Here is a 26,131-nt window from a genome sequence, read left to right as displayed (position 1 = left end):
CGAAGAACGTTATATGGTTCTACTTAGCACTTTTATTTCTAAGAGTGTAGGGAATGCATAATGTCTCACAAATGTCCTCGCAACTCTAGAGAGACCGTATGTTTGCTGCCCCGATGTTGCAGTAAGTAATTAACAGCTTTACGAGTCTCTCATCAGCAACATGAATTCCGATTTTCTGTTTTGTGGCGGCACCAGACACAAGATCATGTCTGTGGCACATGTGCCACCACCACATGTGTGTGATCTTACACAGCAACACACTCCACACTACAATGTCTAGCACTGTGCTGCTGGTGGGCAGAGAGTGGGGGGGCGAGAGGGGAGATAAAAAGGAAAAGGAAAGCCCTCCCACACAAGCAGATATGAGACTTTAGAAGCTCCATTAGCTCCTCAAAGCCAGCTGCCGGGTTCAGATGGATGTCTGCTCTGTGCTGTTTGATGTCCATTCATCCATAGCCTTACATCTCTGCCTCTGTCTTCCAGCTTTGCCCGACACTGGGCCTCAAGGGGCTGCAGACAGTGCAGCTGCCATAACTACAGGATAAAGCTGTCTTGCTTCTGCAAACACAGCAGCACGACCACTGCTGCTATCAGTGGTGATTCTGCTACACTCGTATGTTTTTGATTCTGCGTGTTTATGGGAGGTAGGCAGAATGACGATATGCTGAAAAATGGCGTGGGAGGGTCTGATAGGGGGGAAACTGTAAAACCACTCAAAGTTGTATCTTAAGAGTTCATAGTCATGGGCTAATCCTGTTTTTTTTTTTTGTTTCTCCTGACAGCACCCGCTCTTCCTCCTCCACCTCATCATCCCTGTCCTCCTCCTCTGGCATCTTTGGGAATGGGCCACCACCTTGCCTGGGTGCATCTCTCCACCCGGTGGTGTGGCTGGCGTCGCGCAAGAGTGAGGGGGGCAGTGGCCAGGTCATAGAGCCTGCCCGCCCCTCTCTCCGCTTGCTTGCTCCCAAGTTGACTTTTTAACCTTTGACTCGGCCGCGACTCGGCCTGCGACCTTTTTCGGCAAGCCATGCCCTTCCGGCTGAAGCTGCGGCGCACACGGCGCTACAATGTCCTGAGCAAGAACTACTTTGTGACAAGGATTCGCCTGCTGGACAACAATGTGATTGAATGCACTCTGTCAGTGGAGAGCACGGGACAGGAATGTCTGGAGGCGGTGGCCCAGAGGCTGGAGCTGCGGGAGGTATGTTTATTATGTTACAATGGCACATGGTATTATTAGGCAATGTGTCAGGAACTTTCTCTCTGAACAGTGTAGAATTTGTTTGTCTTCAGCTGGTTTTGTTTGTTTGTGATTTCTATTTTTCTCTTCTTTGTTATCATATGTTGGCCATTTTGGATAATAATTGATCAATGATAAGAAGTCTATTGAGCACTGATGTGAAGTTCAAAACAGTCATGGGGGTCATTTGATATGAAGACTGTGTTTCCTTGAGCTACCGGAAGTTATAGCAGAGATGGTAAAGCGGATGGTGTTATTCAAATGTGGAAAAAAAAGTCTTGTTGTATTTGGATATTTTATTGACAAAATATTATATATCTTTAAATGCTGAGTCAGAGGTGTTTGTATGTTACATGAATTCTTGTAAGTAATTGTCTGCAGCATTCATGGTTGATCAAGCATATACAATACCTAGTGTTGACTTGACACTTTATGTAAGTGTGTGTGTGTGTGTGAGATCTACCCCCTCACCCTGTGTGTGTGTGTGTCCCTGTCCTCTCGTGTCTCTCTCCTGCAGGGTCCTTGTCTGTCACTAACGAAGCGTGGCTACCTCTGTCGTCTTTTCACTCCCAGAAGAAAGAGATACATGCTCATCCCTCTGTCCCACTTCAACCCTTCCTGTCCACCCTCTATCTGTCTCTCTCTCTCTCTCTCTCTGGCTGTCAGGCCGTCTTCTCACATACTAAGTCTAACACATCCACATAATGCGATTGGGAGTCTAGCTACCACTGCATTTTACCAGCCTCATTTGGACTGGAGGAATTTGATATTTCTAAAGTTAATGAATGGTTGGAAGACAACTAGCCACATGCTACGCTGTAACAGCCTCATAATAACAAGCTGACCAGAGCAGAGATAGACACACTTCATTCAATAGATCAATTTCCCACTCATGCTTGTTTACTGGGACAAAGACGGTTGAGCTCTTCCGGACTGTGCTTAGAAACAACACTGACTGACAGACGTCTGTAGCGTTGTAGCTGGCTTAACTATTTGTTTGTGGTGTTGTTTTGGTGGCTGCGGGGTGATAGATACTTTGTTCACACATCAGGAAGAATGTGTGTGCTTCCTGAAGGCTTTGATGAATATGTGTGTGTGTGTGTGTCTGTGAGTGTGAGTTGCTCACGGAATAAGAGGGAGAGACAGCAGTGTAGTTCTGTGTACTCGCATAGTGTTGTGGTATTTGCCAGGTGTCAGTGATGTTATAAATAAGGTGATGTGACGCCTCTGCTCCAGCCGCTGTCTGCCCCGTGCATACTGTATATGTGTGTGTGTGTGTGTGTGTGTCCTTCCGAATGAGTTGTTTTCATCTTTACTACTTAACCGGAGACCCTGAGTGTGTGTGTGTGTGTCTGCAGCTGCATATTGCAGCTTTTACGACTTTTATGTTATCGCAGTAGAGTAAAACCGCATGAAAAAAAAAAAACAGGTGTTCTTACTTCTTGGCACACACACAGACTTGTACGGCATTCTCATAGACATAATTCATTCCCTAGACCCTCACCTGAGCTGAAACCATCACAACTAACCTTTAAGCTAACTTTGACCTAGACCCAGGTGTAATATAATCCTTAAAACCCAAGTCTTAACCATTTAAAAAAAGATGTGAGAACCAGCCAAAACATCCTCACAAGGTCAAGATGTCCTCTTAAAGATAACTTTGTCCTCAGAGCCTGTTTCAACAGACACATGTGCATATATAAGCCATTGAATTCCCGGTAGGAAGATCACCATTGACGCTCATCATGCGTCATGTCACATATTGCACATACAGCTCCTCTTTTGATTTGGTTGAAATATTTCAAAATTAATGTCACAGGAAATTATCGCAGCGTGCCGATACCTGCCCCAGATCTGTGTTTACGGGCTTCTGCGCTGGCTTCGAGAACATTAGCTGATAAGAAACATGAGGACATCCCAAAAACACTATAATTTCAGTCCTAGTTGGGGTAATGGCTGATCCTCGCAGTCTGAATGTGTTACGGCACGTCTGAGGTCCATTAAATACAGCGTGTTTTACATGAAACATTTCCTGAGACGTTCATAAATTTGAACAGCTCGATCGTTTTACTTGTCACGTGTTAGTTTTCGCTCTCTCAGCTCAAATTTTCAAGTAGCGCGTCTTTACCGAGAGGAAACAACTTTTGTTTTCATTTTGTTATAAACAGATAGGATCATTACCTGTTTCTTCACTCCAGGGGTTATTTTTTACTGCTAATGGCTCTGGGCTAATATTTATGTTTAATAGAGTTACTGACGTCAAATGTTGGATCAGCTGCTATGAATTCCTCTCTGTTTGCTTTACTTGTTTCCAATTACTTTCTGAACTCCAGTCCCTATATCTTATCATAAACTTTTGCCTCCTCCATTTACTGATGTTTTCTTTGGTCTTTCTTTTGCTCCTGTTGCTCTCTTCATCTCCATTCCTTACCCGTGTACACTACAATGACTCTCTCTCCCTGTGTCTTTTTCCAGACCCATTTCTTTGGGCTGTGGTTCCAAGGGAAGACGCAGGCCCCGGTTCAGCGATGGGTCGAGCTGGAGAAACCCCTCAAGAAGCAGCTCGACAAGTTTGGCAATGAGCCGCTGCTCTTCTTTGGTGTCATGTTCTATGTGCCCAATGTTTCTCGGCTGGAGCAAGAGGCCACAAGGTAATATATCTTCAGACACCAATGCCAATACAAACCCTTTTTTAAATATGTTGTAATGAGTCACATTTCCTCATTTTGCTTCTCTGTGCATAGGGTTTTCTGCACCTTTCAACTATAGTGCTTTATGTAGCCTCAGCCAATGTGTTTCCACCTCAAAGGGAACATTTATTTTCCTTACATTCATAGCCCTTTTCCTGAATATAATATAAAATGTCCTTACTGTCTGCAGAGGTGAACATTTTCCGCTGTCTTCATAAACACAGTCAAATTCCTTCTACGCTTGAGCAATGAGGTTTCGTATGTTCAACAAAGTCAGTGTCAGATTGTTCACTGCGGTATTGTGTTACTGTGAACAGATGCGGCCATATTTTTGTCAAGTTTATCAGATATAAACGTTTTTTTGTTCAAGGGGGCACCATACACTCTGCAAACAAGCATATTCTTTATTATTATTTTTTTGGTTGTGACGATGGTGTTACTACCATTTTGATGCCCCCAGAACTGTGATTTTACTCAGAGGTGCCCCTTTAGCTCCTATTGGATGATACCAGCTGTCTACTTTATCATCTATTTTCCTCTAAATGATAAAACATTCAACTTAATTTACAAAATTGACATAATCTGTGGTTGAAGAAGACAAAACTAGGCTCCCTAACCCGAGATAATTGGGAGACTGTGCCCACTTTTTATATATATATATATATATATATATATATATATATACAGTTTGGGATTAATACATGCATTTAAACACAGCTGGTCACTTACAGGTACATTTACATCACACAGTAAGTAGCTATTATGTCCTGATACTGTATTGAGTGTGTGATGTGTGAATTAGCAGGTTAGCCAGCTGGGAATAGGGGCATCCAGGTGTCAGTGTTTAGTGGACAGTCTGCCACTCAGACACACGCACACACACACACACACACACACACACACACACACACACACACACACACACACACACACACACACACACACACACACACACACACACACACACACACACACACACACACACACACACACACACGCGCTCAAACGTCCAAACAGACTCACATTCTTGCAGACCTCGCACTGAGCTGGTGAATTTGCGGCTTCTGCTTCACAGGATGGGGGAGAGGTCAACTGCTGGTCAAAGCTGATGTTTTGTCTGTGCGTAGGAGTTGAATTTTCTCATATTTTTAAAAGGAGAGAACACATTTTTATTTTATTTTACACATAATAATCATGTACAAGGGATTAACCTGGTTAACTTAGGGGTGTGTGTGTCTGCAGGTTCGTTATACTGAGGCCAGGATCTGCCCTGGTAAAGAGATGGTATTCCAGGAATCCCCTGCGGGCTTTATTGGTGTGTGTGTGTGAGTGTGTGCATGTGTGCGTGCATGTATGTAGGGTTATGGGGTTATAGGGGTTATGATGGGGCCTGAGGGGCAATTTAGGGAACAATACTCGCCTCGTTTTCTCAAGCCCCCACTCTTACTCACACAATCCCAGTACATCGTGTCTCTCCTACTCCTTTTTTTTTTTTTTTATCAAGAACAGATCTCTTCATCACTCCGGTCCCACATTTTACTTTGTTTCTCCACGTCCCCTCATCCTCCTTTTCTCTCTCCCCCCCCCCCTCCCTCTTTCTCGTCTTATGTTAGTCAGGAATGTTGGCACAGCCGTCCAGCGTAGGAGGCGGACCACACATTCCTCTCAGCAAAAGTGCTGGGGGTAAAAGGGGGTGGGGGATGTCTAGTTTACAAAACACACACACACACACACACACTTACACACCTCACACACCTCGCACACTCCCCCAAGAATCCTCTCAGAAGCCAGCTGCAGCTCTGGCGGAAGAGTCACTGCATTGTGAGTACATGGTTCCCGAGGCAAACTTTTCTTAAAAGCCATTCCTTTTCTCTCCACATCAATGTGAAAACAACTATCACAACTTTTCTTTTTTGATGAAGTGTGCAACATTTTTTTTTTTTTTTTTTTTTTTTTTACCTTTTATCATCCCCAGTGAGTTTTCAGTAAAAGCAAATCCAGTTTATTGACTGGGGTCAGGTCCTTTTGAAGAGGACCTTCATCATTGTTTTTCTACACACCTGGACTGAAAGGGTTTCAAAGAAAGCATGACGGAGACAAAGAGGAAGGAAAGAGCAGACAGAGAAAATCAAAAGACTTGTCATGCTGCTATTTATGTGGTCTAGTTTGCTTCCTATGTGTCCTTTTCTTCAACTAAACCCATATTAGGTCATTAAATAAGTTACCAACTGAAGGCCACATTATACTTCTCCGACTGCGTAATGCGTTATCCGACTGCGTAACCACGGAGACCCCTCGAGCCTTCATAGTTATCCGTCGTGGTGCCGGATACGCACTGCAATTTTCCGTCCGATCAGTAGGGGTCGCTACGCAAGGTTGTTGTTGCTTCTTGCTACAGTGAGCAATGGCGTCTGAGAGAGAAAGACTGTTGTTGCAGCGGAATAACATTGAAACAGTGGGCACTTCTCACCTAAAAATAAATATTTTCTGTGTCACGGAAATTAGCCATTTAGAGTCTAAATGTGTGGTTTGTGTATTAAGATATGACGTATTATTAGTTTGGCAGCGACGTTGTCGGCGGTGATCTGCTCCGCCTCTGTGGACCCTGCTCACAGTGGCTGTCACAGAGCAGCGTTATCTCGGCCTGTCCTGAGGAACAATCACAGCCCTTGCTGTCTCCATTGTCCCTTGACGGAGTGACGGACACTTAAAATGTATTTTGTGCAGCCGGAGACGATGGAGAGACTCTCCGACAGGCTCTCCGGCGACGTAGAGGGGTCTCCGTAAACTTACGTAGAGCACTTTACGCAGAAGTATACATGGGCTTTTTAAATGTATTTAACTATATTTTTTATTATTTTATTATGATATTTCTTAAAGGTACATTATGTAATGAATCTAAACCAACTGGCCATAAAATCCTCCTAATATGTCACAGAGACTCAGGAATAATGTTAATATAACAAACTGAACTCACCAACAACAACAGTACAGCCAAAATATTTGCATTTAAAAAAATATTTTGCAGACTGCTAAATTAATGTTTTGAAATCATGTTTTGGCATGTGGCGCCACCTACCGCCGCCTACCAATCATTGCAGTCAGTAGAGTCTCAGCTGCCGAGCAACCACGGGTTGCCAGTTACGTCAAAAAACGGAACCTAAAAGACTTCAGTATTTTGAATTTGAATGTAGTAACTGTTTTTGGCCACATTCTTACATATGGCACCTTTAATATTACATGTTCATAAACCCTATGTCATTATATAATCAGAAAAAAAACCATCTATCGAGTATAAACAGATTAGAAGGTTTTTTAGAAACAAGTTCAGTCACATTTTAGTGCCAGGAGCCAGAGAGATAGTTAAGGCTTTCTGTGAGTAAATGAGATTTACTGAGAAAGTAATGTGAGTTTTATAATGTGGTCAGGTCTTTGAAGTTCAGAGTTTGACTCATGTGTAATCTGATGCTGGATCTCCCTCTTTTTCCCCGTCCATCCATTCATCTGTTTCTCTTTCCCCTCTCTTTCCTCCCTGCATGCAGCTGTGAAAATCACCCAGAGCAGGGGGCAACAGTCTCTGACCGTGATCACCGGGCACATATTTACACCAATAATCACACTAAACATGCCGTTATAATGCTAGAAAGGTGGAGCCTTTGGAAGCCAATGGAATAACGCCCATAGCATCAAATATGTAGATCGTAGATGACTACAAACAAGATCAGAAATCCAACTGCCTGAGGATTCATTTCGATGATAGATCACAGGATTTTCCATTTTCTTTTTTTCCAAGCATTCTTGAAGCTACTTCTGCTCTTCTCTATACCACATATATGAATCGCGGGGCTACAAATATCAATATTTTGGTCATAAAAACCACAAGAATTACCCACCATTACATCATCGTGGTCATCGGGACCTGCTTAGCAGTTGTATTATGGACAAAACCCCTTTGCAGATTCCGTATGGTAGAGAATCTATAAAATGACAGAGTAGATATCGTCATATTCCACAGCCACATGTCCAACACAGAGACATATTTAGCCAGAAATGTTCCACCGTCGTAACCATACTAAATCAGAGAATTCGCTTACTCAGAGTAGTGGGTATAATTAAACTTTTTTATGGCGTGTGGGGAAAACTCTTGTTTGTGTTGAGACAGAATGGGTTCTTGTGTGTGTGTGTGTGTGTGTGCTGCAGGTCACCAGAGTTGGCTGCTTGGTGATCAATTATCAATTTTACTTTGCACCCATTTCTACAACTTCATTCTTTTTAATTCCTGTAAATCACTCCCTTTAGTTCTAACTTGTGAGGTGTAGTGTATGTGTGGCTCACACATTCTTTTTCCTTCTGCCTCACTGATATGAAACACCAGGCGACGTGGTCCAGAAAGAGAAAGTGAGGAACCTAAACAGAGAGCTGTTGACCGGAGCGAGGCCAGCTGGCCCCAGCAGCCCCCAAGGCCACCGGCACCAACAGCCTTGAAATCCTAGCTTTGTTCGACCAATTATCACACACACAGACACACACATGCACACACACTGTACTGTTGTGACCCTTGCTGATTCAACATATTTCAAAGTGAAATCCTCCTGCCCTCCCACACAAGCCGTCTGGACCCATCCCCAGGCTGAGGGGGCAGTTAGGGTCATACCACTGCAGAGATGGCAGGGGAGAGTGTGTGTGTGCGGACAGATTCATGCATGCATGCACATATGTTTGAAGGACTGTTGTCCAGGCCCGCTTGGACATCTGGCAGCACGTCTTGAGGGAGACTCAAACATGCGTGGGCTTATAAAGAGCTCTTTGTGACTGAGCGGCTGCCTGCAGCGCCAGCAGAGCACTCTCTGCTATGATGGAAGTTACAAGTTAGCTCCAAGTAAGGAAAGCTCTACCTCATGTTTCCTCCCCACGTATGTTCACCTGTTATTACAGCATGACAGGCGGCACAAACGTCATTCTGACATACATGCCAGGTGCGTGTGCTGCTGTAAGGATGTCTTTGTGTTGACTCATGGTAGAAAAGATTACAGAAACTAAATGTCATTAGTCTCGTCATTGAAGCTAATTCATGATAATAGAAAGGGACTAAACGGGATATCTAACAAACAGAAGATTTGTTTGCTTTCCCTTATCTTTCACAAGCACATCAGGCAACTATAAAATGATCTCACACAATATTTTTCATTTCCATAGTAAGATTAGTTCATTCAATCTGCTGTAGAAACATGGCAATGCATCATGGCAACATCCGTTAAGGAAGACCCTGACCTAAAGTTCATATTGAAGGCTGAGTAAATCAAACAATATTTATTTTAAAGGTCCCATATTATGCAAAATCAACTTTTTAATCATTTAAATCCTTATATTTGGGTCTCTGGATGCCCTATCAGTCGGCAAATTGTGAAAAAAGATGACTCACTCAAGTTTTTGTGGTCCTCCTCAGTCTAAGTACAGGAGATGAAACACGCGATGTTGTCTGACGTCATTGGGACGTCACAACGAGCTAAATTCCTGGAATTGTTGTCTTGTGGAGCTTCACTTTCTCCACAAAGTCTGCAAAAAGTTCTATTCTGTTCAGCACAGAGTTCTACACAAACTTCCAGCCTCAGAGGATTTATCTGTCCAGTGGATAGATATTATGTATGACGGCAATGTGCCTGCTAGAGCCTGCAAATGATCACTTTTCAAATGCTAACTGCTGTTAGCTCCCAGTAGCCCTCTGTGGTGTTAAGTTTCGTTTTCCTTTTTTTAAGGTGGACCTAAAGAGATACTACTAAACAGAGCGTTCTGAACAGGGCTGTTTCGGCAGGGTGATTGAACTGCTGTGGTAATTAATCCTTATGGTATTTTGACCAAAGCATGTCACAGACACCAGGGAACTAGGTTAACTTGGAGAAATATGGTATAATATTTAAAGCAATTGTTCACTGATAGTCTATTACTTTTCACCTGTGTTTCCAACCTGTAGCTCAAAACTGCTCACAACACCGTGACACTGGTTACAACCTTTAAGACAATTAGGCTGAATCCCAATACCACCCCTTAGCCCTCCCCCTTCCCCCTACCCCTTGTTTTTGCGCGTTCATGTGAGGGGTAGTGTTGTCTCATTTCTCATAAGGGTTAAGGGGTAGGGCCAAGCCGTAGGGCTACGTAGCCCTCGAAACGAAGCTTCCTCAGGACCACACTTGAAACGGAGGGCTTCGAGGAATTTCGCAGCTTCCGCCGCGTCACCTGTCAGCGAAGTTTGAAAGCTGGCCGTTAAAGACTCGCACAATGTATTTTCAGTATTTTAATCACGACAGTCATGTGTAATGATGTATTGTGGTCTTCTTCAATTGTCAACGGTGTTTCTGAATCACTCGTCAAGTTTGTTTTGAATTACTAGCTAGTCGTAGCCGATGCTATCCCGGCGTTCCTTTCGTAAGTGGTTAGCTAGCTGCTATCGCTATTTTTTTTTAACATTAACAAATTGTGCCGGAGTGCACAGTTACGTCTTCAGGACAGAACAGGAGATTCTGTCCCCGCTCTCCTCCGCTCTGTCTGCGAGCAGCTTTCTCCCTCTGCACCGTGTGTGTGTGTGTGTGGCTAAGGTAATGCAGCGGGTCTGCAGTCGCTGTAACTGTGTGTGTGAACACTCCTCACAGCGTCGCCGCCGATGTCTTTGTTAGCAGCTGACAGTCGTAAAAACAGAAAAATAGCCCAGGCAACAGACATTACTTGTGAGGACGGCATTTTTGGATTGTTACATCAACAAGCATCGCATCGGCTTGTTGATGTAGCAGTCTGCGAGCGTCAAGTCCGGACGACGTGATGACGTAATGGAGGTGTGTCTCATTTCTTAGGGGAACGTTCGTACCCCTCGCTCCCTCAACTCTGTTTTGAGGGCCAAGGGGAACTCTGACAAAGGGGTAGGGGGAAGGGGGAGGGCTAAGGGGTGGTATTGGGATTCAGCCTTACTACTTGTGTTCTGGGGTCACGTATTTGTTTTAAGGGTCAAAAGCCAAAGTAGTTGGGAGCCACTGCTTTATGAAATGGTTTGCGGCTGTTTGCGTAATTCTGGGTTCTCCCTTGGCCGTGGGGCGTGCGATGAAACTTATTTTTTTCTACCATTTACTGTCAAGCTTTCACTTGTTCATAGCTATTTCAACAGCTCACCGTCTGCCTCTTTTGGGCAGCTGGCCTCACATATGTTTAAACACCATCATGCTGTTTCCACTGAACCTCAGAATAAGAACCAGCCACTGTCGACCTCAACATTTCCCCCAGACCCGGTATGAAGAGCGCTGGTAAAACACGGGGAGTTTATAAAAACAGTCCACAATCATCTGAAGGGCTTTGTGTCCCCTGAGACTCCTCCCCTCCAGACCACATCAGGCCCCGCCCCCCCTCCCCCCTTCTGCAGCTACAGTGGTTGGGGTTGGCTAATTAGAGGGTTGCCACGGGAACGGAATGGCAACTTGGCCAACGGGTGTAATGACAGGGTGAGGGAGGAGGGCGGGGTCAGATTATAGGCCCGAGAGTGCGCTGAGACAAGCTCCAAAAAGAGAAGAGGGGGAGAAAATATGAAAGGGAAACATGGAAGAAGCGAGGAGGTAAAGAAGGGAGGGCACGACACAGTGGACCTGTGAGCGCTAAATGCACAAAAAAACCTGAGGCATTAACTTGTGTTGCAGAGGAAGATGACAAAGCATATATAGTTCAGCTGTTTCCTCTGGGAAGTTTGTGTATTCTGGCGCGGCCTGTTCAATCTTTACTTCCTCCTGAACACTGTGTGTATCAGTAGGAATGGATGGATGTCAGAAAAGGTGTCTCACAGCCCACATTGGAAAGACACGGCCTGTGGTCACCATAGCAACAAACAGGAAACGTCACACAAGCTTTTATGCAGCTGGGCCCAATCACACCGACGGTCCTCTCTTTCCTCCTGTGTGGTCACCCCATTCTTAAAAAGGCAAACATCCAGTTGGACCACAGCTAAAAGTGGACAAAAGGAGCTCAGGAACTTAATGAGCATGTTGTATTTCAGCCTCTGGGGTTTTGGGACCGACTTCGTACCACATTTTGTGAAGCCTGTGAGTGGGCTCCACGTTTTTAACAATGTCATCATATCAGTTTACACTTGGCAAAAACCACCTCGGCCCAAAACCGCGGGGCATTAAGTCCCGATCTGAATCACATTCACACCACAGTTAGAAAACTTTACTCTTCTCCAGCTGGTGTTGTTCCCATCTAAGATTCAACACAGACCTTATTGGAACCAGCTCTGTGAAACATGCTTGCTTTTTCGCTGTTAATTTATACACCTATTAAATCATTTTGTTTAGCCTCTGCTGGTATACATATGGCATTCTTCTCAAGTCAAAAATGAGTCACTGGTGTTTCAAATAGTGGTGATTCAACCATTCCTCTCTAGGATCCTGAAATCGGCGCCTCTGGCATTGTTTTTAACGGCTAATACTGTTGCCAGTGCTGTCTTTGACGCATAATTTCTGTTGCACAAACTAGAAGTGTATTTGTGGTGTCTCGGTAGATGTTTGCAATCATTCAGAGGCTGATGTGCACTGACATGAGCACAACTCCTCTTACTTTCCTTGGCTTAATGTGTTGAACTGGGACCCATCATGATTTCCAGCGTGATTTAATGTAATTGGCGTTCAGAGACAGTGTGGCTAGATGGAAAAATAACGTTGACCACCGGCCGATTTCTGAGCGAGTTCCTCAAAGCCAATGAGATTGCCTTTACTGCCACCCACTTAGACTTACAGTAGTTGAGCCAGTAGAACGGCTGTGGTGTGCAATCTGATATGTAAAAGCCAAACAGTACAGCATTGCTTTGATACGAGCGCCAACATCAGCATGTTAACATGACCATAATGGCTGAACATGCTAATGTTTAATAGGAATATTTGACATGGTCACCATTTTACGTAAGCCTCTTATTACACTACTGTTCAAAAGTTTGGGGTCACTTAGAAATGGCCTTATTTTTGTAGGAAAAGCACTTTTTCTTCAATGAATATAACATTAAATTAATCAGAAATACAACTATACTAATACTATTCTAGCTGCAAACGATTGGTTTTTAATGGAATATGTACATATGTGTATCGAGGCCCATTTCCAGCAACCATCTCTCCAGTGTTCTAATGGTACATTGTGTTTGCTAATGGCGTTAGAAGGCTATTGGATGATTAGAAAACCCTTGAAAACCCTTGTGCAATCATGTGAGCACAGATGAAAACAGTTTTGCTGGTTCTTTGACAAAAGCAAAGTTTGAAGGGCACAATTCATATTTTGATTTCTAATCTTGTCAATGTCTTGACTGTATTTTCTATTCATTTTGCAACTTTTGATGAATAAATGTGTGAGTTTTAATGGAAAACACACAAAAAATTGTATAGGTGCCAAAATAAAATGTTCCTTTCTGTCTTCCAGATACCAGTATTACCTGCAACTGAAGAAAGAGGTGTTGGATGGACGTCTCCACTGCACAGTAGAGCAGGGGATCAGACTAGCAGGCCTAGCAGTACAAGGTAACACACACACACACACACACACACACACACACACACACACACACACACACACACACACACACACACACACACACACACACACACACACACACATTCACACTCACACAAACGTCTCATGTGGATGACCTAGCACAGGGAGACAGACAGAACAAGAATGAAAAGAGTGAGCACAAACTCACTCTTTCTCAGGTCATCTTGACTTCACTACCTAATATGGCTGCATACCAGTGGGAGAGCCCAGTCCACTTGAGTTCCTATGGTATCAGTCTTAACACACACGCAGATGCAGACACAGACACAGACACACAACCTCACTCCATCTTCTTGGTCTTGTTCCTGGGTGCTGTCTGTGTCTCTGGGGGAATGTAAACACGCAGTTAGCTTATCATCGGCTCCAAGGTTTGCCTTTAGTAGCATCAGGAAGTTTCTTATCTGTCAGGAGGAGGCAAGGATCCTCGGCTGCTCCTCCTTTTGTCGGACAAACAGCAGAGCAGTACTTAGGATGCACTTACAGGCTCTATCTGCAAATCTTGGATTAATTAGTGACCTTGTTCAGTTACGCGTTAACTTCACAAGGTCACTAATTAATCACACTAACAAGTAGTAGACTGTTGACAAAGTAGACAAAGTATTTGTTTTAAAAAGTCACTGCATTAAAAGATAACATTAACAGTCTTTTAATAAAATGGGTTAGGGTTAAAATTATGTTTTGTTCATTATTAGAAGTTTCAATAAAGTTTCAATATATAAACCATTCAGAACTGTTACATTGTGCACATGCAAAGATGTTTATATTTATATATCGTGTGTTTGTGTGTTTTTTTTAGCCGACTTTGGAGACTTCACCCAGTTCATGTCTCAGGACTTCCTCAGGGAGTACGTGCTCTTCCCTGTGGTGAGTTTTCAAACCTTCACTTCAGGCAGGTTGCAGGTGTGTGTGTGTGTGTGTGTGTGTTGCCTATAGGCATGCCTTATTGCGTCATCGGCGTTCATCCTCCCCAGAGGTTGAACGTAAGCGAGAGTTTGGACTGAGATAAAGATCTTTTTTTCATACCAGATGTGTTTCCTCAATAAAACACAATTTTACCCTGTTGAACTGTCAGCTATGTGAGGGCTATTGCAGCGGCCCTTTATTACAGCTGAGCTGCAAAACTAGTTTGTGATTTCATTTAATCGCCCTCTTTGTCATTAATTATCTTTTTTTCCTGTTCCCCCTCCTCCATCTTTGCTTTGTTCTCTGCTGCTGTCTCCTCTTTCCTCTCAGAACTGGCCTCATGGGGATGAGGTACTCGAGGAGTGGACCCAGAAAGTTGCTGAGGAACACAAGAGTCACTGGTACTGTCAAGATCATTTTGTCCTGTTTCTAACTTGTGTGTCGAAAATACACGAGACACGGTGACATTTCTGCTTCTTGTGTCTTCTCTCTGTGCCTCTCAGTCGGATGCAGGCTGCTGAAGCAGAGCTGTTGTACATAAAGGAGGTGGAAAAGCTGGATGGTTTTGGCCAGGAGAGCTTCGCTGCTAAGGTAGATAAATGACATATCACTTGTTTCTCCAGCCTCCTACACACACATACTCACTCTTAAAAAAAAGGAGCCACATACTTTGGTGGTGAGAGAACCTTATTTATGAAATCATTCCATTTTCACAGGACAACTACACTAATGATATTTTCATTGGCGTGTCCTTCGTCGGCGTGTTTGTCAAACACAGAAACGGCAGATCCATCATGCTCCACAAGTAAGTCACCCCCTCCGTATTTATGATATTGTAGCATATCGCAAATGAGGTGAAAGAAAATGTCACGTTAATGTGGGAAAATTCAATCCAAATGTGTGTTTTGTGTGTTTGACAGGTGGAAGGACATTGGCACCATAGCACACAACAAGTCAGCCATCACAGTGGAGATAACGAGCAAAGACGACACCATCATCTTTCACATGGTGAGTGTTGTGTCTGAAGGTGGTCTCAGTGCACGCACGCACACACACACACACACATGCACATGCTATGTACAAGGTTTCTAGTGGGAAGTGCAACAACAAAAAAAACCCACACATTCCCACAAAGCTTAGTCAGACTTCCCTGCACAGAGATAAATATGGGGGGGGAGGGGGACAATTTTGGTCTCGATTTCCTATGAATACAACTGGTGTATTGAAATAAAAAATAATCAATGTTTGTCTTCCTGTGTTCGTATCTGCAGGAGGATATGGAAATGGCCAAGTACATCGCTCGCCTCTTCACGGCCAGACACAAATTCTACAAACAGAACAAGATATGTGCCGAGTGAGTCTCGAGGCCACACAGAGAGGCCGGCTGAAGGCCATTAAAACATTTAAATCCGGTGATATATGTGATTTAAAGGTGCAGTGTGCAACAACTAGGAGGGTTTATTGTCAGCGTTATAAGATACTACCCTTAAGTATGTGTATATCACAATAATAAGTTAAATTAGGCAATCTTTAGCCACCAAGTTTCTACAGCAACCTGATTAGATAAACCAGCCACAGCACATGCTTTGCATTTTGAAGTGGAAGCTTACTACACGAATGTAAAATATTGCAAAGGCCACTGTAGTTCCCTGACATGCTTGGGAAAGGCGAGAAGAGAAGTTGTCTGTTTGTTTCAGTCACTTATTCTTACTCTTTGAGGGTTTAAAAAAAAATATGAACCTAAAAACAAGTTGACTTTAGTTTGTTCTTTAGTGCTTCAGTTTGTGAATCATCATGGCCAGGGTTGGTTGTGAATCATGGTTTGTGTTCTCCACCTCTTTGCCTTCAGGCCCACTCACTCACCTGCACCAATCCGGAGGAGACCCACTTGGACCCACCGCATCTCACTGGTACAAAATTTTTTTTTCTCTCTTTGATGCTGAGTAGTTTTATATCGCTGGATTTTGCTCAGCGTTGTGACACGGCCCTTGTTTATTTTTGTTATTGTCTGTGGCCTGTGTAAATTAGCCCAGAAGCCAAGAGACAGAATGAGAATTTAAAGAGGGAGAACAGAAATGGCCGTGGTTAGAGATTTGACCCTGCTCTCCCACTCAGAGCAGCTCTTAATTGTGCCACGGAGCTTTTGGTTTTAACATGCTGTGCTGGTGTGGTGGGTGTTGTTGGAAAGTCTGCAAGGGTGTTGCTTGGTCTGATTTCCGGTGCGACAATGAAGGCAGTGATTTGCACGTCTTTCTCTCTCGCTGGCCAGACAATGGCAAAGCTAAATGTGGCACAATAGCTGTTCAGTCAGTCCACTTGAGTGCTCGGATGTCTGAACCACAGGCACTGGCGTTTGACAGCTCCATGACCCTAGAGTGGCTCTGAGTCGGTCATTATCACCTGTTGTGTGGGTTTGGTTAGACAGTTAGAAAAAGGGAAAAAATGGAAGGAAAATCTGTTAAAATCTGTAAATCTGTTATACTGTATATTAGTATTGTTTAGTTTGACAAAGCTACAGTGCATAACTTTTTGTTTTCTTACAATATAACATTATTGGCATGTTGCATTCTTACCTTGATTTGAAAACAGGCTTTGTCAAGCAATACTATCAGACCTGCTGAACGACCGGGTATTTTGAACATGAGAATTCACTTTTAAAGCATTTTGTGGGCACTTTCTTGTGTTTTCAGTCATACTCAAACCTGTTTTGCAGCCGTTCCACTTTATTAGCGCCTCATGTTGCTGTTGCCTCCATCTTTAAATAAATGATCATCTTTAAACACCGGTATACAGAGGAATACAGAGACAGTGGAGTGGAGGCTGATTCAACATTGTGTGAACTAATCGTATAATGCATATTTGTTTATATTTAAAAGTTATGGACTGTGGTTTCAAAGTTGGTTTGGGATTATTTCAATTTTGTAAATCACAATAACATGCACAACTTGGATTTTATGGAGAGTAACAGTCGCCGTTGCATTGAATTTGTTTCTTCTTTCAGCCACGTCCTCAGTCCTGTAACTTCCAGTCGATGCATTCCCAGTATGGAGAGCATTATCAGGACACGCAGAGCTCCCAAGGTATGTGAGAAACATACATACATGCATATACACCCACACATAAAAAAATAATAAAACAACAAACACATTTTTAGAGTAAGCTTCAGTCCCTCCAGCTCACTGTTATAACCACAGTGAGATTTATGATTTGTCCCACCCTTACGATAACTGAAGCATTTCAATGGAGCTAATTGGGTGTCTTTCCCGTCTGGTGTGTGACTCACGACCCATTTGTATTTTAAACAATCTCCCAGCCAATTAAAGCCCAATGCTAGGGGGTGCCGAGCAGTGACCTCATTGGTGCTTCGCTCTCTCATTAACTTGTTCACACAGTCGGTCTTATAATCTGAGAGAGTCGTGTACGACAGTAAAACAAGAGTGTGTGGAAAGAACATTCTGGGTGTGCTACCATGCGAGGGTGTGAGATCATGCTGCAGTGTGACCTCAGGCATCGCACTCCGACTGTCTGTGTGTGAACAGAGATTGTGAATTGTGTCTGCTGCTGGCTCGTGGTTCCACACGAGACGAGAGAATACTCCATTGTCAAATAAAGAGCAATAAGATGCATACTGCACACTGTCTGTTTCATCATGGTGGGAAGAACATATTCCATCTCCATTATTTTCCTACTGGTGGGAAATTTTCACGACTGCCTACAGAGATCATTTTTGCCACACTTCATAACGGCAAAGACAGTTTAACTACAGAACCAACACTGTGGATGTTGCACAACTCCAGAATGGGGAGACAATGGCTTAATTATGACGAGGTTTAAATTCTAACTCAGTCTTCATCTGCTCTCAAATATCTTTAATCTCTCAATATATGTTTGTGTTTTAATTCATTATTTTACATAAGTGATAATATTCATGTACTTACACAAAAATAATGCCCTTTAACACTTTTAAATCTAAGTAATTACATTTATTTTGAGAATTATTCATTAAAAGGTAGCACAAGTCATTTCTTAATTGCACTCCTTATTCAATTATTCTCTCTTACTCTTTTGCTTTTCAGACAGCATCTTCCATGACGACCCCTACTACAAGTCAGAAACCAGTTTGGACCGCTGCCTCCTGGACTTTCCCTTCCGAAATGGCACAGTGCCCAACGGGAGCATGTACAGCAGCCCCAGCCTGAGTTCCCTCAATCACTCCCAGACTTTCGTCCCTCCCTCACCTATATCCTCCAACCTCAGCATCCCCGGCAGTGAGCTCATGCGCCCCGACTACATCCCCAGCCACCGCCACAGCGCCATCATCGCTCCGTCCTACCGGCCCACGCCCGAGTACGACGCTGTCATGCGGCAGAAGCGGCGCATGCTCCCCACGCACCATGATCTCCACAGCCAATCTCTGCGCAGTCTGAACATCAGTAATGCCTGTGCTTACAGCCAGCCTGAAGCTCTGGTGTACAGCCAGCCAGAGATGAGGGAGAGAGGCCCGTATCATGGACTAGGGCCCAGTCCTGGACCTTACGCACCACAGGTAGAGTTGAATAAGAACGATTTTACTACTCTTGAGGGCTAAAAATATTTTGATAGTGTATTGATATCTGATTCACTCAAGCAGTTTTCTCTTTGTTTACAATTTCCGAACAATACTTAAACTCAAAAAATTACACATTAACCTCTTCTTCCCTTACCCTCTTTTTGTCAGGAGTCCCTGCTTGAAAATTACATGCACAAACTAAATAGAGTAAATCTCTGCAGTTACAAGCTCTATGTGGATTATCTTGGTATCAAAATAAAGATAACACTTGTGAGATTCCACCAGAGGTGTAAGTGTCACTGTAGATGCCACTGTGTCAGAGGATTTTTTTCCATCGCCTAAAAAAATATTGCATTCTAAAGTAAATGTCACTTTTAAAATATGCAGTAGGAGCTTTAAAAATGCATGAAGGTCATGTAACAACATGTGGACATGAGCTGTGTAAAGTCTGATGCTGCTGAAGTCGAGCAGAGTAAAATGACAGAGGTTTTAGTAGAGATGTCTCAGCGTTCTCTCGTTTGGCACAGTTTGTCACCATCTGTGCCATTAGAGATTTCTTCTGTACCAAATTATTAAAACCCATTTAATTTTATTTACATGTCACTATTGGTCTAAAAAAAGTATTTAAGTTCGATACCGAGCCCGACTAGTGCTTGATTTTTTAAAAATTCTTGTTCTTCTGTGATTTCACATTTCTACATGTCCACATTGCAGATCAGCTACAGTAAGCCAGTGTCCCATGGTCCTCATCAGGGAGGACCAGCCAGCAGCAAAGGCCCCTGTCACTCACCCTGTGTCAATGGCAGTGGAGGCGGCGGCGGAGGCGGAGGTGGAGGCGTAGGGAGCTCCATCTCTCACACGGTCAGCACACCTGAGCTGGCGAACACTAAACAACAGGGGACTAATGCAGGAAGCTATGCAGCTACTGCTAACATGCTGAGAAACCACATGTCACGGCCTCCTCCGCCTTACCCTTCCAGCTCCTTCCGCCCGGCCACCAGCACGCCCGATCTGGCCAGCCACCGCCACCGCTGCATCGGGGGCAGCAGCCCGGAGCTTGTTACCCGCATGGTGCAGCTGTCGGTCAAGACCTTTCAGCCGGACAGCTCAGCTGTTGTGCACCAGTCCCTGCAGGAGGTAAGTGAACCGTTAACTGCAGCTGCTAAGCACCGCTCCACTCTGGGCAAGAGACACAGTATGGAGGTGATCAGCAGCATGAGAGGAGGAGGAGGAGGGATGGAGGGGCTGGTGATGAAAGGCATGAATGCGCCACTTCATCGGAGGAACACTCTCAGAGAACATGTGATGCCTCCTCAGCCTCAACCCATTCCTCAGCCCCAAACCCCCCAGTCACAGCCCCAGCCTCAGCCCCAGCCTCAGCCCCAGCCTCAGCCCCAGCCTCAGCCTCAGCCTCAGCCTCAGCCTCAGCCTCCACCGCAGCAGACAAAAGAGCTGCCCATGCAGATGCCAGCCCAGAAAGCACCTGAGGCTTCTGTGACACAAACTGCAGCAGTGTCTTACCAGCATCAAAAGACTCTCTCTAATGCCACCATGCTCATTCACAGCAGTGAGAGTGAAGAGGAGGAGGAGGAAGAGGAGAGGCCTGAGCTGGACGTTCAAATCCCAGGTTTAAACGAGGACATCAGCATCAGCGCTCAGCTCCAGGCTGCTCTGGCCAAGCTGCCCAACAAACCCCCGCCAGAGTACCCCGGTCCTCCTAGACCTCCGAGCAGTGCTCAGATCCGCAACCACACACACGGTCACAACAACCACACTCATCACCACAACCACAATCAAGGACCACAGAGCCACCAAGGATCCATGGACCCGAACCAAGCCCAGGGCAGAGTCCCCAAAACTGTCCCCAACCAGGGAGGCGGTGGCCCCGGAGGAGGCTGTGGCACAGGTCCTGGTGGGACGTTGACCCGAGGCGACCAGGGCGGAGTGAATGGAGCTGTTTTAGGTCCATCCATCTCGGAACCGGACCTGACCAGTGTGAAGGAGAGGGTACGGAAGGAGCCGGTCAAAGAGAGGCCAGTGTCCGAGATGTTCTCACTGGAAGACAGCATCGTGGAGAGAGAGATCGCCCAAAGGGTAGGACATACCTTTGGATTTTGGAACAAATTTAAAGTTGTCATTCTGTTTGATAAACTGAACACATGTAATATTGTTGTAAGTTGCATTTTCTTTTCATTTAAAAATCAAGAGGTATAGACGAAAGTAATTCAGCTGAGTTGTAAAAGCAGAACTGGTTTTGTTGCACTTTTAAATTGCTCACAGACTGTTGTTTATTGCTATTTTCATAGCTCCTGATTAGCTGTAATCCGGGGGTTCAGCACCTGAGGGGATAGCACAAGGCTCCGAGTCTCCCCATGCAGTTAATACCCTCATAAATCCCTCAGATTATTCTTTCGGGGAGGTGTGCTTGTTTAGGTTGGGTCTTTGTTTAGGGGCACACATTCAACACAGCAGCAGCGTCCAGGTTTAAACGGAATCATATCATTGCCTCGCTTTTTCTTGCCATAAATTTCCTGGTGTGGCCAAATATTGAGCCCAGAAAAGTTGTCCAAATCTCAGGCTGATGTTCATCTCATATATAGAAGGTTCCCCCTGGTGACACCCAAGCTGTTGTTTTGACTGTCGCACAGGGAATGAAGGAGAGGGGAAGGGTGGAGCTGTCCTGGAGGTTTAATAGCATCAGAGATTAGGAGAGGTAATCCTCGGAGGGACAGCGTAATGTGGGTCAGAGTTTGGTCGGTGGAGTCAGGGTGACAGGGGGATTGTGTGAGTTTTGTTAAAGAATGGAGGGTGAGGCAGTAGGTGGGAACAAAGGAGCGATAGAATTGGACAAAAAACTTGAAAGAGGCTGAAGGTTTTGAACAGTACAAGTCGGGGGCTGCTAGTTCATACCTGTCAACAGTACAGGGGGGGGGGATTGGCAAGACACTCATAACTCACATGGACGAGCACGTCACAACCTCCACACCCACTCGTACACACACACACACTGTACTCCGACCATGGCATGTCAGTCAGTCCTGCGATGCTGCCGGTACCTGTAACCATGACACCAGGCTTTTTCTCTCTCCTGAAGACGCTGGAGCGACAGAAGATGTCTGTGGACTCCATGAAGAGGCCGCTGATGATGGCCGCCCTCAACGGCCTCTACGTCGCTCGAATGCCGGTCCCCAAGAGTCCTGCGGAGGAAGGTGCCAAGGCTGCTACTGACGAACGGGTAAGAGATGCTCAGTTGTTGACTTTAAAAGTTTGCCTGGTCTTCATTTATGTGCTGTCGATTGGTTGGTGGCTTTTAAAACACGTCATTTCTAGCTTCTGTTTCGTTGGCTCTTGCTCCTGCCTGCATCGTCTGGCTTTCTATGATGATATGAAAATTATAGGTTTGAGTCGCATTAAATATTGTATGATGCTGTAGATACAAAACAAACTTTGGATCTTTTTTTTAATGGCGTACTTCAATGTAAACAAACAAATTCAAAGTGAAAATGTAATTATACTGGATTTATGCAGCCGATTTTGGTCCCTTTCATTCAGGCTCAGACATAACTCAACTTTCAAGCCCCGAAATTGACTTGTTAGGACTTGTCGTATTATTGGAGGATCACTCACAACAGCTGCTTTCTCGGCTGCCACAAACACTTTGATGAATGGTGATAAAACTCAAACAGTAGCTGATAACGGTAATGATTAATGTTGTGCGTTTTCATTCCTGAAGCCCGCCTTGTTTGCTCCATTTTTGAGCGCAGGGATTTTGAAAAACCCAGCCTTTGTCCCGACAGTTGCTAAGCTAACAGGGGGCAAGCCCTAAGTGGGCTGTGGAACGTATGGCATGGCGGTGCTTATCGCTCTCTGGGCCCGCTGGTATGTTAAGAATGTGACCCGAAAGAGAGTGAGTGAGCTGCAGAGACACAGGCATGGACCGCTGCCAATTGTGCCCCTTTTCACAGCTGTGTTAATGCATTACATGCATCAGGACAGTGGAGCGGGTATTTCGGGGAGATGTCTGTGTTCTCCTCATCTGAATAGTCTGGAAAGTATGTTGGAATTTAGACGAATGAAAGCCCATAGGGGCCTGAAAGAGAAACCCCTGAATACTGTGTTGCTTGTTATTCAATGACTAACACCCCCTCCTCCTCCACCTCCTTCTCTCTTTCTTCCTCTCTTTTTTCCCCGCCATCTCTCCAGTGTAAGACCTTGGAGTTGAAGCTGGAAGAGGAGCGAGTCTTCACTGAGTATGAGCAGGTGCCTAAGAAGAGGGCAAACTGTGTTCTCACCACGGCAACGCTGCCCGAAAACACCGAGCGCAACCGCTTCCGTGACTTCGTGCCCTACGAGGAGAATCGGGTCGAGCTTGTGCCGAACAAGGAGAACAACACGGGCTACATTAACGCCTCACACATCAAGGTAACATGTCAGAAAAAACACGCTTAAGACATGAATTTTGGATCCCTTCCCTTGTGTTATTGTGTTTTCATTATAAAAGAGAAACAAAAAAGGTTAGAGCTACATTTAGACGACTGCAAGCTTCATAAAACACAACTTTATGTCGTCACAGACCCACACCAACAGGTATAAACTCGATACACTCGGCTCGCTGCGGCGTCGTCTTTGTTGTGGTCATTTCTAAGCAGGGAACGGCTCGGAGGGGAAAAGGATGAAAAGCGCCTATTGAAGGTCTGTTTGGGCCTTTAAGCTCACAGAGCTCGCGGAATTCCCAAAGAATGTGGTCCAAACTCCAAACCCTCTTAAGTCAGCCTGAGCTGCTCTCACTAGCCCTCTATTCATGCTGTGTGTGTGTGTGTGTGTGTGTGTGTGTGTGTGTGTGTGTGTGTGTGTGTGTGTGTGTGTGTGTGTGTGTGTGTGTGTGTGTGTGTGTGTGTGTGTGTGTGTGTGTGTGTGTGTGTGTGTGTGTGTGTGTGTGTGTGTGTGTGTGTGTGCGCACAAGCTTGTGTGTGTGTTTATGCCTGAGTTTGCAGTACGTGTGTGTGCCTAATCGCGGTTCCGCGAGCGATCGCCGCACTGAGTCACTGCCTATCACGGTGTAACCCTCTTACTTGTCCCCCTCTCGTCGTTTAAGGTGGCCGCCGCAGAACAAAAGGCCTTGTTTATTCCCCATCCATCTCCTAATACTATGTTTACAGTCACAAGATGGCCTAAAGAATCAGCCGGGGGGTGTGCTCATGAGTCCTGGCACTATTTCTAAGAGTGTATGATAAGAAAGAGGAAGTTTTTTAAGTTTTTCTGTCGAGCCACATGATTATTGATGGAGGGAAAACAAAGAGAGATTTAGTGGAAAAGAAGTTAAAGAGAATAAGGCCCCAGACAGAGGTGTTTTTACTGCCCTCTAGTGGTGATTTTGATGATTCTCAGTGTCTCAAATGACCTGTAAAATCAATATGCTCGAAAATACAGTGTCTTCCATTGTTTGCACGAGACACACGACAAGTTCCATGTGCAGTAATTGATTATTTATGCGTTTATGTGTTGTTGTTGTCGTCGTTTTCCCAGGTGATGATCAGAGGGGAGGAGTGGCACTACATCGCCACCCAGGGTCCGTTAGCCAACACCTGTGCCGACTTCTGGCAGATGGTGTGGGAGCAAGGGGTCAACGTCATCGCCATGGTTACTGCAGAAGAGGTACACACACACTCACACTCACACACACACACAGATGTGGCTCCATTTCAGGAGCTAACAGCTGGCATTCATCTGTGTGAGTGAAATATGATGAGAGAGAGAGTGCATCACTGAATCTGTGTGTGTGTGTGTGTGTGTGTAAATGGCATGTGGTAGAATACACCCCCCCCCTCATTCAATTACCACTCACCAATCAATCCATCTTCATCCCCTCACACTATTCTCTCCCCTCTCTTCCCTTCTAGGAGGGCGGCCGCTCCAAGAGTCACCGCTATTGGCCTAAACTGGGCTCCAAACACAACTCGGCCACTCACGGCAAGTTCAAGGTCACCACCAAGTTCCGCACCGACTCGGGTTGTTACGCCACCACGGGGTTGAAGGTCAAAAACCTGCTGTCTGGCCAGGAGAGGACAGTCTGGCACCTACAGTACACCGACTGGCCCGAGCAGGGCTGCCCGGAATACGTGGTGGGATTCCTCTGTGAGTGGACCAACAGTCACTATATTTCATTAAAAGAGTAGCTCAAGAAAGCTCAATATATCTCACATCTTAACACGTTTGTCCCCCCCCTTGTTTCCTGCAGCCTACCTAGAGGAGATCCAGTCAGTAAGGAGACACACTAACTCCATGCTGGACACGTCAAAGAGCCTCAACCCTCCTGTGGTGGTGCACTGTAGTGCCGGTGTGGGTCGCACCGGTGTGGTCATCCTCACCGAGCTCATGATCAGTTGCCTGGAGCACAATGAGGTAAGAAGACTTGGAACCACAGCTGTCTCCTTTTGTAGTCTTTGTTTCCCTCATATTAAGCGTCATCCCTCTTGTCTCTGTGTCTCTTCAGCCGATGGAAGTTCCGACCATGCTGTCGGAGCTGAGGCAGCAGCGCATGCTGATGGTTCAGACCATCTCCCAGTACAAGTTCGTCTACCAGGTCCTCATCCAGTTCCTCAAGAACTCCCGCCTCATCTAAGCCGAGCGAGCTCATGACCTTCGAGGATGTGGCAGACGGTGATGACAGCGGTACTTTTGTATGTAAACACGTGGACTGAAACAACTGATAAATAACCGAGTTAGAAACAAACAAAAGGAATCGTGTGTGTGGGTGTGCATCTAAACTGATGGTCAGTGTGTTCACATTTCATTCTTCTTCCTTTTTTATTTTTATCCCCCTGGGATTTAAGCTTGGACCTGTGTTTCTGCGTGGAGCGTGCATGTTTGTGTCTCCACGCCCTGGGTGCTCGTGAGATTTTTTCCCTCGAGAAATGTCTCTCGAAATCAGTCAAATTCTACTGTTCAGAACAAGTTTCACACAAGCCATTATTAGACGTGGCGTTACGCTGCATGAACAGTAGGTGGCAGCAGTATTATTGCTAAACTCTTAATGAACAGGGTTGCCAAAAACGAAACCATTCTCTAAAAATGTTCCCTTTTATTTTTTAACAAGAGTATTAATGAATACAGCAAATATTTACTTTGACAGCATAACAAGCATTTGTTTTTATTTATTTCTATCAACAATGAGGTCAA

At 44.9% G+C, this 26,131-nt stretch overlaps 1 protein-coding gene across 1 annotated transcript; it reads left to right on the top strand.

Moving 5' to 3' along the window:
- Positions 1-1,027: 1,027 nt before the first annotated feature.
- LOC310935025 (tyrosine-protein phosphatase non-receptor type 14-like) lies at positions 1,028-26,114 on the top strand (the record flags this gene model as incomplete). The annotated part of the gene is made up of 19 exons (XM_083898850.1): positions 1,028-1,201; positions 3,716-3,891; positions 13,369-13,466; positions 14,297-14,364; positions 14,734-14,804; positions 14,907-14,994; positions 15,120-15,208; positions 15,324-15,411; positions 15,675-15,757; positions 16,253-16,313; positions 17,405-17,483; positions 18,480-18,949; positions 19,667-21,046; positions 22,047-22,187; positions 23,156-23,374; positions 24,479-24,607; positions 24,853-25,087; positions 25,191-25,354; positions 25,446-26,114. The coding sequence occupies 19 exons, from the start codon at positions 1,028-1,030 to the stop codon at positions 25,572-25,574; spliced, it is 3,942 nt and encodes a 1,313-aa protein (XP_083754976.1). The 3' UTR covers positions 25,575-26,114.
- Between the last annotated feature and the right edge of the window lie 17 nt (positions 26,115-26,131).

This window comes from Microchirus variegatus, assembly GCF_963457635.1.
Source record: "Microchirus variegatus genome assembly, chromosome: 12".
Taxonomy (NCBI): Eukaryota; Metazoa; Chordata; class Actinopteri; order Pleuronectiformes; family Soleidae; genus Microchirus; species Microchirus variegatus.
This window is presented reverse-complemented; position numbering and strand designations above follow the sequence as displayed.